General features: G+C 35.3%; 1 protein-coding gene across 1 annotated transcript in view; it reads left to right on the top strand.

Moving 5' to 3' along the window:
- Nucleotides 1-3,749: 3,749 nt before the first annotated feature.
- LOC123504643 overlaps nucleotides 3,750-15,187 on the top strand; it is a 266,093-nt gene continuing 254,655 nt past the window's right edge. The window contains exons 1-2 of the mRNA XM_045255357.1: nucleotides 3,750-3,777; nucleotides 4,444-4,548. Of these exons, the coding sequence (XP_045111292.1) occupies nucleotides 3,750-3,777; nucleotides 4,444-4,548 (133 nt within the window). The remainder of the gene's footprint in view (nucleotides 3,778-4,443; nucleotides 4,549-15,187) is intronic.

Raw genomic sequence — 15,187 nt, 5'->3', positions numbered from 1 at the left:
CTAATGTTTTTGATTATTTATTGTACTAACTTGAGTAATGGAAGAGTCTTTTTTGTGGGTTAAATTTATATGAGTTATTGTTTAGTCATCATGAACATTCCAAGAATAATGATCATATTCTTGGAAAATGACAAGGAAAGGGAACTAACGTATTTTTCATTTAATACTCTGTGCTATTATTCAAACGTATGCAACTTGCACATTCTCTTTACTAAGCATTATCAGAGTTTCTAATGATATCATTGGAATTTTGCTTCCTTTGTTTAATCGCTGCATATACTACTCCATTCAACATTGTAGAAAGTATGTTTAGCGAGGTATTATTCTAAAGAATCCGGAAATATTCCGTCGTTGGTTTCTTTGCCTTCAATTTGCTGTTTCGGTTTGACTTATTTTGTTCTGTTTGTCGATAACGTCTTTCTCTGAAATTGGTCAAGATATAATCTTATTACAGTTGCGTTCTGATTCTGACACCTGCCTGCATTGCTCAAGGACGAACAAATTTTATGGCGATGCTTCTCAAAACGCACGAAGGTAATATATACGAAGAGGTCATTTTCATTCCATCTGGGTAGAATAAAGAAAAATTTAATATCATAAAATTAGTAAAATGTTTCTATGCTGTTGATTTCTTGCCCCGATGTAAAAAAGATTATATATATATATATATATATATATATATATATATATATATATATATATATATATATATATATATATATATATATATATATATATATATATATATATATATAAAGTGCTTCCTGCAAAAAATTGCTCCCAGATAACTTGGTATTTAATTTTCTTTATTCGCTGGCGTTGTCATTTGGTGTTCTACTTCATGCTTCTAGGTTAGTGTTGACAGTAAAGAATCATGTGGATCGTCACTGTTTGATGTGGCTTGGCAGGTGGTAGTGGCGCTGCATGTTTGAAGATTTACTTATATTACTATCCTTTTTTTTTTTCAGCCAGCATGATCTCCGATCAGAGGAAAACAAAATAACTGTAGCTTTTCATCTTTCGAAGATATTTAAAAAAACAATGTATTTATTAATTCATATATACTTCTGTTGTTGATAATTTGCTTCATTAGTATCTAAATAATCATTGCTGTTGTCATGATTAATTGTGGTTCTCTTATTTCTCATAATTCATATCATTTTCAAATTTACCACGCGGATAGCAGCTTAAGGAAGACAGACAGGAGACATGAATTGACGCGCTGCGTGTGCTTCTAGTGCAACATAAGGAATTTAATTCATAATGCACAAACGCTTCACATTTTATTTTTGTCTGAAAAGTCATCTTATTAATACGTATCCTTAACTGCTAACCACTTTAAAACTCATGTGTAATTTGTGATTTTCCATAAACTAAAGCGGAAGTGAAGATATAAATGTCTGGGAATCGAAACAAAATTATTTTTTGCACCACATATGTTTGAATTTCGTAAACTCTAAAAGTGTTGGTAGCAATATTGGCTGCTGCATCTTTCATGGATTGACGTGTTTGCCTGCCTCTTGCAAAATCACCATCAGATCTCGACGGAATCATCTTGATGCAGGCTGACATTTTTTCCTGTTTTATTATATTTTATTTCTTTTTATTTTATCTATATTTCGTGACTATGGTGAACTTACTGAAGGAGAAATTCTATTCTTTTGTACCTTCATTCCATTATTATATTCACTCAAAATTAATGTATTATAATATGTATTCATTACTATAATCACTTTTCGCCTCATTATATTTCTAGATTTTTTTTAAGTTTTCGAAAGCAACGAGAAAGTAAAGATATAAGTACGTAGTTCCTTTGGGTTTTAAAACAATTATTTTTTTTACCAAATATTTCCCCTACATAGGCATTCCCCTAACGCTTCCATTCAGTTATGTGAATTAACAAAATAAAACCGTAAATGATCAGGAAGTGAGACGTACTATATGTTTGATGATTTCTTGCATCTTCCTTTGTTATACGTTAAGTACATGAGGTAGAGGAATCAGGAATGGCAAACCAGTGGGCGGTGGAAACGATCACCGCGATGTAGGTGCATGTGCGTGGTGCAGTTTTCTAATATACTTGTACATTTGATGAAATATTAAACCAAACTTCAAAGAAGTATTTATTTGCTCATGCTCTCGAGTCTCCACTATTGACTTAGTCCACAGAAGTAGGTTGGTTGGCCGCCTCTGGATTGCAAGACACTCTGGTATAAGAAGCCACTCAGTAAATATAGTAATAAAGAATTTCATTAAACATTCTCTCTATGCATATGTTTAGTGTCATAAAATCCAAGGAGTAAGTTAAAAATGCAGACGCCAACTCTAAAATTCTTTTCAGCTCATTGCCTGAAAATTTGTCGCATGTTTCTAAAAGTTTCTTATTTCTTTTGATCGAGAGGAAATTAGAGCAAGCCTACATAAATTTATGTTAATGGGAAATCTACGTTAAACGAATATTATTATTACTATTTCTATTACTGCTGTTGTTGTTATTATTATTAGTAGTAGTAGTAGTAGTATAATTTTAGTATTAGTATTAGTATTAGTATTAGTATTATATAATACTAATAATAACAATAATAATAGTGATAATAATAATAAAATAATAATAATAATAATGATGATAATAACAACAATTATTATTTCTTCTCTTATTATTATTATTATTATTATTATTTTTATTATTTTGGTTTCATATACTACTACTACTACTACTACTACTACTACTACTACTACTACTACTACTACTACTACTACTACTTATACTACTAGTACGTTACTGCTACTACTAAAACAGTTAATACTACTAATACTATAGAAATGCATGACATAATAAACCAATGAGAGAGAGAGAGAGAGAGAGAGAGAGAGAGAGAGAGAGAGAGAGAGAGAGAGAGAGAGAGAGAGAGAGAGAGAGAGTGTGAGTGGACTTCTATTCTTGTATGTTCCGCTGGCAGGATGTAATCAAATATATAGCAGTAGTCCTGCTGCGTTTCTCCTTTTGTGTGCTGTGTTGTTAGGTGTGTGTGTGTCCCTTTGTGCATATGTGTCTCTGTTCCTGTGTGTGCATCTATGCTTGTATCCATGTCACACAGTGTGCTAGCATGCGTGTATTCATGGTGTGTGTGTGTGTGTGTGTGTGTGTGTGTGTGTGTGTGTGTGTGTGTGTGTGTGTGTGTGTGTGTGTGTGTGTGTGTGTGTGTGTGTGTGTGTGTGCTCTCCATTCCTTGTATTTTGACGCTTTGTGGTTTTAAGATTTGCCTTATAGCAGAGTCATTTTGTAATTTTTCTCTTTGCTCTTGTATGTCTGTTTTTCTTACAACAATATTTTTTCTAGCATGGTCGATTGGTAGGTGTGTGTGTGTGTGTGTGTGTGTGTGTGTGTGTGTGTGTGTGTGTGTGTGTGTGTGTGTGTGTGTGTGTGTGTGTGTGTGTGCGTGTGTCGAATTTGTCTTCTGGGCGTTCTTGTGCACATGAAATAAGAGTATGATAAGACACCAAACTGTTATGGACTTTAGGAGATAAGTATATCAGTCAGGCATAAAGAGAAGGTAGCGTGAAGGAACCACAAGCAGGTGAGAAGGTTCGGGCGCTGCACCTGGGAGACGCTCACCTGAACCTCCTGTTATCTGGAAAGTTGTCTCAAACTCGGACCGTCCACACCAACTTGGGCGGTTCCTGAGGCGAGTGTTGTCGTTGGTGGACGTTCAAGCGGAGTGTTGGCGCTGGAAACTTGATAACTGCAAATGATAAAACTCCTCATTCAAGCGGAACGTTCCCCCCGGCTCATCTTCCTTCTCTTCTTTATCCTTCACCTACTTCTTCTCCTTCTACTACTACTACTACTGCTTTTCTCTTTCTCTTTTTTCCGGCTCCTTCTTCTCTTCCTCTTCTTGTTCCTCCTCCTCTTCCTCCTCCTCTCCTCCTCCTCCTCCTCCTTCTCCTCCTCCTCCTTCTTCCTCTGCCTTTTCTTCCTTCTCCTCATCTTCCCGGCTTTGAGTTATATATATGATCTGAAAGTGACAATACTTCTTTTTCGCAGTCGACAATACAGTGGCAATGCATACAGTACGCTGTTGTGATTTACAGTGGAAGATTTTCGCAACATTTATTATTTTTTTGGTATACGTTGTATATGGATTAAAAGAAAAGATGGTTTTTATTGAGATTGAATTAAACCAAAGAAGATCTGCCTTGTGATCACATAATTTTTACAGAGTTAACAGAGGACGCATCACCCTTTTGTTCTACTCTAATTGGTATTTTTCTGTTTGTCATTATTGAGACAGTCTCTCTCTCTCTCTCTCTCTCTCTCTCTCTCTCTCTCTCTCTCTCTCTCTCTCTCTCTCTCTCTCTCTCTCTCTCTCTCTCCACACACCAACACGTTTTTGCATACATATCTAATACTATTCTTTTCATTCTTTCCTTGGTACATTACAGAACTCACTCAACTGCAAGCCACCAACACTACGACCGCCACCACCACCATCACCGCCACCACCACCACCATCCTGGGAAAAAAAGATTCCACGCTACAAATTCAAGGTGAGTATAAAATTCTGCTATGCTGTAGAATCTTTTTTTTCCGTTTTTTTTTTTTTTGTTCGTTCTTTCTCATTTCCTGCGGCATAACGTAGTTGTGCGGCAGGTCGGGGGACGATGCTAAACTCTGTGGAGGAAGAGTAGGAATAGCTAAGTATCGCTTCACAGAGCTGTCTAGGACCAAAAGGGGAAACAAAATAAAAGGCACCAAAGCATACAAAAGTTAAAAGAAAATACGTAGTTACAAATGTAGGAATATTACTTAGATAATAAGGTAGGAAAATACCTAACTATATACTTATACACATATTCTACACTCTCATACATCTGGCAGCCACATCTACCGACAATCTTCAGAAGGGTTGCACCCAGATCGAGGAGAGAACACACACACACACGAGTTAGCCATAATTGTTTTGTCCCCTGTAGCCGAATAAAGAACAATACACGTGTTGACTGTCTCCTGAACTTGACTCCACTATCACACACGGATATTTATTTAGGGCTCTGTGAGATCCATTCTACATGGCCCAGTACAACTAATTTAAGGAATAGGTAAGGAGTAGATATTTTGGTGCACGATCATCATTCCCTAAAATGTCGTCCATCGTTATCAGAAGAATTACATCTATTTGATATTTTGATGTGTTGAAATGACCAGGACGTGGAGAGGGGAGCTAGACAGCTAAGGGAGTTAAGGCACATGGAGTAGCAGTGGTAGTGTTCACAGTCTTTTCGGGTCTAGGAACGTGTTGTAAGTACCTCAGCCTCTGCGTTAGTATCCATCTTGGTTGTCTTGCTTCTGGTGGTGCAGTGTTTGCGTTTCCCTCTCCTTGTTCTTTCTCTCTTTCTCTAGCACTGGCATTTGTGATAGTGGCTATGGTGGATGTGTGTGTGTGTGTGTGTGTGTGTGTGTGTGTGTGTGTGTGTGTGTGTGTGTGTGTGTGTGTGTGTGTGTGTGCTTGTGTGCGTGCGTATAGATACATGGGCCACAACGGGTCTTACTGTTCTCAGTAGGTGATCTAATATGTGATTATCAAGAAATTAATGTAAACGTACATGAAAAGGACAGCAAAGAGAGAGAGAGAGAGAGAGAGAGAGAGAGAGAGAGAGAGAGAGAGAGAAAAGAAATCTGGGCATGATTGTGGCACATGGCAGCGTACTGCTTTAAAATATATTGAAAGAGAAAAACACGTCATATAAAAACACTAGTACCCTCTCGCACTTTGAAAGAGCACTTGTGGAGACGCCTTCAGAAGTCTAAGGTAATTACGTGGAAACTCCAAAAAATATTGCAAGAGTGTGGCCGGTCGGCAGGCATAGAGCAAAGCAAACCTAAACACTGCCCCGGGGTTGCAAAAAAAAAAAAAAAAAAATTGTTTCCCCAACATGCAAGTTAATTAGAGATCAAGGTCACACATAGAAAGCGCAAGTCGCCACATCTGCACAGGGTAGTGTCCACAAGCTCCCTTGCGCAGCACTTTCCTGAAGAATGAGCTGCCTCAGGGTGACTTTGCTTTTGTTGGTAACACGTACAGTACACATGATATGAGCATGAGCTGACGAGAGGAAATTGAGGACATGAGGCAGACATGACGTTGAGTTAGTAGATATATGTTTATAAAATTACGTGCTAATAGAAGGCGTATCAGGTCATAAGTATAAAATTCATATGGTTATCTTCATATATATATATATATATATATATATATATATATATATATATATATATATATATATATATATATATATATATATATATATATATATATATATATATATATATATATATATATATATATATATATATATATATATATATATATATATATATATATATATATATATATATATATATATATATATATATATATATATATATATATATATATATATATATATATATATATATATATATATATATATATATATATATATATATATATATATATATATATATATATATATATATATATATATATATATATATATATATATATATATATATATATATATATATATATATATATATATATATATATATATATATATATATATATATATATATATATATATATATATATATATATATATATATATATATATATATATATATATATATATATATATCAGTGTATTTCCTGCCAGTAGGGTTTATTAATGAATATTGTGTGGCATACTAGCATTAAAAGCTGATATAAAATTACTGATTTTGAGGCATAATAAACGCTATGTACTATCATCCTTGTCCATAAGTACACTGTATATCAGCGATGAACTTACGAATGCATGTTTTTAATATCTATGTGTATGTGTGAGTTTTGTTTGTTTTTCCTTAGTTTTAGTTTACCCTGAGCCCTTCCCTAGATATTCTGATATGTTTTGTTTAAGCTTTATCTTAATCCAATTATCTATTTTCACATTATCTGTTTATCCTTTATTACAATTAAAAGAAAATGTAAATCGTAATCATATGCATTTTCAAATTCAAAATGTCATTAACACTACTTACGGAATATTAATCGTCGATAACAATATCACAATTGCATGCAAACGATTACCTACCTCAGAGAACTTCTAAACGTGATCCTACCATCCCTCCACTGCAGAAGTATCACAACATTCTCACTGCAAAGGCTTTGAAAGGTCATATGTTTAACTTGACAACTCTATATTTATCAGTATTGTTACGTAAACTGTCCTACAATTGCAACTTCTGAGCGATTATTCCTTAAGGTTCACAAAGATCGTAGCCTTTACTGTGTCTATCTGTTTGTTTCTCAGATGATTTTGAAGATTAAATATTATGCAGAAGTAACAGTACAGTATTGTTTTTTCTTTTGTTAACAATAAGTAGAGATTAAGATATTAAATAGAAAAAATAAAATTATGTTCTTTTTTTATGTTAATATGAAAGAATGAAAGAATAAGAAAGTTGTCCGTCATTATGATTTGTTGCATTTCCTACTGCGTGTATATATTTCAACTGCACCTCAGCTGTTCTTTTCCTTCGTTCTCACTCTTGTGGTGTATGTCTTGGCGGCGTGAATTCACTCAAATTTGGACTTCTAGATTTTCTTTAACGGAAGAGGGGAAGCTGCCAAGTAAAACAGAAAAAAAATAATAAAAACCTAACTTGATTGCCAGTTCCCTGAAAGACTGATAGTTAGCCAAATGTCATGGAACCTCTCTCATAAAAGAAGTCAATTCGTAGGAAGATGGAAATACAAAAGCAGGTTGGGATTCCAGAGTTTATCAGAGAAAGGTATGAATGATTGAGAGTAGTGGTGAACTCTTGCATTAGGGAGTTGAACAGTATAGGAGTGAGAGGAAAAAGAAAACCTGGTGCAGCGAGACACCAGGAGGGGAGGCATGCAGTTGGCAGGATCAGAAGAGCAGTTAGCATGAAAATAGCGATAAAAGATAGCAAGGGATGCAACAATCCAGGGGTGATAATGAGGTTGTAGACCCACTGAATTGTGTTAATATATTAACTTAAAACTTGTTTAAAAGGTTTGTTCATAATCACTAAAATCTTCCATCTTATTGTCGTTTATATTTCTTGAACTGAAATGTAAAGGTGTTCGTCAGGAGAGACGATTCTATGTTTCCTGACAACAGTTGCAAGCCTCTTTTCCCTCTGGGTTTGTTCTTTCTTCTTTTTTGTTGAATGCAATCAATCGCTTCATCTCTTGTTCTGTGTGGTTTTCTTTTATGAATTCCTTTATCATTGAATACACTCACAAAAGATAACGTTAAACTACTGTTTCAAACCGTTTATGCCAAGCCTCCAAGCTGTTGGCTGTTGCTTGTTCTTTTCAGACATTAAAAATTGTCACACCACGAAGAGTTGTGGAACCATTACAATTTTTGTCCTCGCATCGGAAATAATGTTTGTTGTTTCAGGAGCGTTGGTATCAGTAAATGTATCCTCTGAATGTTAGCTCGTCTTTACTCATTTAAGATTTTAGAAATTGATATTCATCCATTATGGATTATATATCTTGAAAAATAGATGTCTATAGTAAGTAAAGAACACAACGGAAAGTTCCAGCTGCAACTGCACAATCGATAGGTCGAAGAGCACGAGCGCAACTGCACTGTCGGTATTACTTTTAAAGCATTAAGATTGATTCAGAAACACTACAGTGGTCGTTGTAATCTGAAGTTTCAGTATTACTCCTAAAGCATTAAAACTGATTCAGGTACTATGAGTTTAGCATTCTTATTATTCAATGTTACAAACATACTTTCACTAACAAAATCCGTGTTCATCATCTGCCACTTCATGAAACTTAAGATTCAACGACAGATGAAGCAGCAGTGTGGGAGAATTTTTTTTATTTATACCATGAGGGCTTTTCACGGGAATTTATGGGCTAAAGGGGATACTGTTTACTAGGGTATCTCCTATCTCAAAGCCCACCCGCTAGGAAAGCATTGCCCCGAATGAGGAAGCCCATCCTACACTCGGACCGTGGACAGGATTCGAACCCGAGCGCTTGGAGACCCCTCAGACCCCAAAGCGCACATGGTTCCACTGTACCACGGCGGCCCCTGTTGGGGGATTCCGGGTCCTGGGAAGAAGGGATTCGAGAGAGATGTTCGGTACAGTGGTCTTGTAGGTTCAATATTAGATATAGTAATAATAACTTTATCTTTATAGTTATCATCCATGTCACTCCTTTGAAATTTATATTTGATTTGTCACTCCTTTGTTACGTCACTCCTATGAAATGTCACTCCTTTGAATAGGACCGAATCTAATAGTTCATTCTCCTCTGTAATAATGTTAGTTTCTATTTCATCTCCCTATTTCTTTCTCCCCTTACCAAATCATGTCGTACATCCCTTGTATCATTTTCAATGTACACTTATCCCTCCCCTTCTCTATTATGCCAAGTTAATATACTTCTCATCCCAAGTGTCTCTTTACTCCCCCCATGACGCTGCCAGCACCCTCTTTCCCCTCCAACACACAGGTATAAAAATTGTTGGTATCATACCTCTGTACTTTCTGCATCTCATCACTCACTGGTGTTAGTGTGGGTGTTATACCCTCTGTGATCTCTGGGAATACTATTATCGTTCTACTAGGGAAATGTACTCGTATTTTTGTTTTCAAAGTGTTCACTGCATATATACTGCATTGTGTTAGGTTGCATTTTTTTTATGACGAGTTTTTATTGTCTTGATTTCTTTACAAATGTTATCCTTGTCTTTTGTTGGATATTATTTATTTATTTATTTTTGTTATTTTCCTTACTATCTGTTTCCTTAATGTGTTCTCTGACAGTGTTTTTTGTTATTTGTGTTGAGTAGATGGAAACACTAGTGATGATGATGATTATAATTTTTTTTTTTTTTTTACCGTGGAATTGTGAAATATTTATAATTGATATTAGTTATAACCTTTTCTTTTATTTCTTTAATGAAAGTATAACAATCTATAGTTGATTTTAGTTCTTGGATTGCTCTATTTTTATTTGCTTTCCTCTGATATTTACTTGTTCCCCCTTCATGGAATTGTTCATTATTTCTATTCTATTAATTATTTTTTCTTCGGCGTCATTATTCTTGTTTTTCGTGTTTCTTATATTGTTTTGTTGCATATTTGGCACACGTAGGTCATTGACTTTGATTCACAGCATAATAGTCCACCAGGAAGTCATGATTTGCTTTCAGAATATTAATTTCGATACATGCTCGTATTTCATATAAAAAAAAGTAACACAAATGAGTCCGATGAACTATGAGTGTTTTTAATCAAATACATTTCTACTTTACAAAGCTTCGCTCGCCCGCTACCATTAACGAGGTCATTCTTTCGGTAGCCTCGCCTTTGTTTACTATTTTCTTAGCGACTGTTACCTTTGTTTGTTTATTTATATCGTTTGTGTACATGTTTTTCCAGCTGTATGACTGCACTAACTAAGGCCATGCTCGTAATGGCTCTTGTTTTTTTACCTCTGCAACTATTTTACCCTACTGTCGACTCGTCCGTGTTCTATGCAAATTAAATCATTGACTGCAGCAGGTGAAAATTTACAGTATAGTATCAAAGACAACTAAAAGCATATAAATGATCGAATAGTTGAAATGATATAGCTTTTCTTATAGTCTGCTAATATTTTTGGTTATTAAGTTTAGTGAATGATGGAGACCGTGTTGGTAAAATGGAACAACGCGCGGTTTAGTAAAGGGATAAACTGGTGAATGAGTTCGGATCCTGGCCACGTTGGAATGTCAAAAAGGTAATCCACTCTAGGTAATGGTTTCCAAATGCCAAATCCAAAGTTCATTGTCCAAACCCTGAAAGATTATGGAAGCCAGACGTAAATCCCGGACAAAAATTATGAATAAATATTAATAGAATTTCTTCCCAACATCACACTGAAGAAGACAAGAAAAAATGAAATACCTATTAAGTGTTATTGATTTCGCTAAGCATTTTTTAATATAGTTTTAGCTGTCCACCTGGCTCTTCCTTGCGCATCTGTGTATGTCCATCGCATCTCCATTCGTATCTCCATCTCCTACTGATATGTTTAAATGTACGTCATAATCATTTAGAAATATTGATAGTCTTCAAAACGAAAACATTTTGGTACTCAAGAGAGATGCAATGACCTGTATCATTATTTTCAATGATACATAATACTGCTTCCTTCATATTCTATGAATTTCGTGGAGGATGAAAAAAAAAATTCATTGAACCAAGTTTGTTTTCAAGTTAAAGCTAAAATATTAAGAGTGGCTTGTTGTTAGGTGGATTTCAAATATACTGCTTTTTAAGACAAATATTAGATTTGCTGAAAGAAAAAAGTTGCCCGAACCAGGTGGGCTAGGGAGAAGAAAGCGACGTGTGCGAAAAGCTGAGGAAAAGAAAACTTGGTTGAAGCAGTAAGTGAGCACATATTTATATGTATGTGTGAGGGAAGAGAGAGAGAGAGAGAGAGAGAGAGAGAGAGAGAGAGAGAGAGAGAGAGAGAGAGAGAGAGAGAGAGAGAGAGAGAGAGAGAGAGAGAGAGAGAGAGAGAGAGAGAGAGAGAGAGAGAGAGAGAGAGAGAGAGAGAGATAAGGAAGAAAGAGAAACGGAGAAAAAAGGAAATTTACGATATTTTAGATGATGAATGTATATATATATATATATATATATATATATATATATATATATATATATATATATATATATATATATATATGTATACATATATATTCATTTTTTTATGCAGGAGGGACAACTGGCCAAGAGCAACAAAAATGAAAAAAAAAACCCACTGGGTTGCCAGTTCCCTTAAACGTCAAGTGAGTTATTCAATAATCAGGAACAAATGTCTTGAAACCACCTCCTTAAAAGAAATCAGGTAGTAAGAAGATGGAAATACAGAAGCAGGCAGGGAGTTCCAGAGTTTACCAGAGCAAGGTATGAATGATTGAGAGTACTGGTTAACTATTGTATTAGATAATTAGAGATTTGGACAAAATAGGGGTGAGAGGAAGAAGAAAGCCTTGTGCAGCAAGACCGCAGGAAGAGAGTAGGCATACAGTTAGCAAGATCAGTAGAGCAGTTAGCATGAACATAGCGATAAAAGATATGCAGCATTCCGGCGATGAGAAAGAGGTTGAAGACAGTCAGTCAGAGGAGAGGAATTGATGAGACGAAAAGCTTTTGATCCCATCCTATCTAACAAAACTGTGAGAATGGAAACCCCCAAACATATATGTACATAAATATATTCACAAAAAATCTCCATTCTTGAAGATTTCAGTGTTCGCCGGCATCCTTGGTTTTTGTCTTCTTGCACTAACCATCCTGGTGAACTTATCTTGGATGGTGGTACCCTGCATAACTTAGAATAACTTGTTCAACACACTGCCAGCATTCCTGACAGTTTTGGAAATACGTCTAATATTCTTTACTTTTTCGCCACTTTTAACCATTCCGCCTATACTCTGTCATTTTGCCTCTGATGATTTTGAGGATTTCAGGAGGTATTACATTGATTTTCTATAAGATGATTACTGCTTCTGTGCCATCCGTCTCTGTGTAATGATCTCATAGCAAGGTGATAGTGTATAATATGGAGACGTACATCTTCATTCTTTCTTTCACCCTAAACCTTCTGTACTATGGTTTAACACCTCATTTTCTTCTATCTGCACATGGTAAAGAGGTGGCCGACTTAGGCTTTTCATTAACTGATTCTTATGCATTTCTATCTATGGAATTAAGCCACGTCTGTTTTCCAGCACGTCAAAGTTTCCTTTTATTGATAGAAAGTATGAAAATTTTTCAGGAAATAACTCTGGAACACCCTGCCTGTATTTCTACTTTGTCTCTTTTATAGATTTAACTCATTCACAACTGAGTTTTAAAAATACTTATCTTTTGTTTATTTTCCCTCCTTTGAGGCATTTCATAACAAATGGTACTGAGTGGGCTTTTTTCTTTTGCTCATTATATATATATATATATATATATATATATATATATATATATATATATATATATATATATATATATATATATATATATATATATATATATATATATATATATATATATATATATATATATATATATATATATATATATATATATATATATATATATATATATATATATATATATATATATATATATATATATATATATATATATATATATATATATATATATATATATATATATATATATATATATATATATATATATATTCAAGCTAATGATTCACATTTCTTTTCAGGTTTTTCCTAATACTCTATTGTTCAATTTTTCTCTGAATTTGGAAACTCCTAGCCACTTAGAAATATTTTGCCATAATTTTTTTTTATTTCACTTTACTTATTTTGCGATTATTGTTGTTACGAACACAAACACTTTCTATTATTCATATACTTTTGATTGCAGTCACTTCATTTGTATCCACCTTCATAGCATATGTTTCATACATCCTTGGGGACACATTAATGTCAAAATACATGTTGCTTTTCTTAAAAGAGAGTTTTTATGAAGAGCTAAACTACCTTTCATATTACAACCGTACAAGGTATACGCCTCTCTCCTATTAGACGACTTGTAGTGACTGTTAACTACTATATTACTAGTTGACTTTGTCTTACCCATTTCTCTGCTAATTAGATATATTGTGTAATAATATTCCTTACTTGTAATATCCCTATTTGCTGATGCTCAAACACTCGCAGCTACAGTATTTTCGTACTCGTGTGTGATTACTGGCCTGGTCTCCTTCTCGGGAAGTAAGTGTGCCATAAACAAGGGCTTAAATCTGTAAAACCGAAACATGGCGCTGTTTTGCCTCTCTTTAATATTTTTTTTCTCATGACTTGGAGTATCAGTTACTAATGGCTTCAGACTTATCTCATTGCACCCCAGCCATAGATTTTGTTTCGTATATTTTTCTTTGTTTCATAAGTTTACATGGAGATAAAGACTAATTATCATCTATATTCATTACATAACATAAGAAGTATATGAGTGCGAACACGTGTTGTTCTGTGTGTGTGTGTGTGTGTGTGTGTGTGTGTGTGTGTGTGTGTGTGTGTGTGTGTGTGTGTGTGTGTGTGTGTGTGTGTGTGTGTGTGTGTGTGTGTGTGTGTGTGTGTGTGTGTGTGTGTGTGTGTGTGTGTGTGTGTGTGTGTGTGTGTGTGTGTGTGTGTGTGTGTGTGTGTGTGTGTGTGTGTGTGTGTGTGTGTGTGTGTGTGTGTGTGTGTGTGTGTGTGTGTGTGTGTGTGTGTGTGTGTGTGTGTGTGTGTGTGTGTGTGTGTGTGTGTGTGTGTGTGTCCGTCCGTCCCCTGCTCGTGTGTTTGCATGTGAGTTTCAAGTCAGGACCAGGAAGACTAAATAGAATGGCTTCCCTGCCACCTTGCACTACCTCTGCTTCCAGCTCATCCAGTTTGATGGACTTGGCGCCTGACTGCCAAATTTCCCTCCCCGTCAATGTTGTGTCCCGATGGTGCTTGGAACCAAAACCCTGGGGTGGAACCTCGACCAGAAATTCACGTCCAGTATTTCCTCTTATTTGCGTGTTCATCTGAAGCATTACATTTCCTAAATCGAAATGCCTGGAGTTGAGCGCGGTGCCAGGGGAACTCGAGTGCCGCTGGAGCGTGACTGACGTGCACAGGGAGGGACCTCCGACTCGGTGTTTTCGACGTTTCTCTATAAATTCTGTAAGCCTTTTTTTCCCTTCCTTCTGTGTTCGAGGAAACAAACTGAAAATAGGTGATACAACTTTTTTTTTATCTCTTATTCTTTTTATTTATTTATTCTTTGTTATTAGAGTTTGGGATCCTTGCAAATTGTCAGGTATTAGGAACCCTTGTAATATGCACACTCGCTGGATAAATAGAACGCAACGTACTGGAGGATCAAATAATCAATTACAGTGGAATAGATATATCATTAAACCATTTAAATTTTCATATGTAATTTCTGTAATTTGGAATTTTCCCAACAATACAAAAATTACTAGAAAAAAGTGTGTGTGTGTGTGTGTGTGTGTGTGTGTGTGTGTGTGTGTGTGTGTGTGTGTGTGTGTGTGTGTGTGTGTGTGTGTGTGTGTGTGTGAGCGTGCTTACGTGTGTGTGTCTGTGTGTGTGTGTGTGTGTGTGTGTG

The sequence above is a fragment of the Portunus trituberculatus genome, chromosome 16 (assembly GCF_017591435.1).
Source record: "Portunus trituberculatus isolate SZX2019 chromosome 16, ASM1759143v1, whole genome shotgun sequence".
NCBI classification, from domain to species: Eukaryota; Metazoa; Arthropoda; class Malacostraca; order Decapoda; family Portunidae; genus Portunus; species Portunus trituberculatus.
The sequence above is the reverse complement of the archived record's forward strand: the minus strand, read 5'-3'. Positions and strand labels throughout refer to the sequence as shown.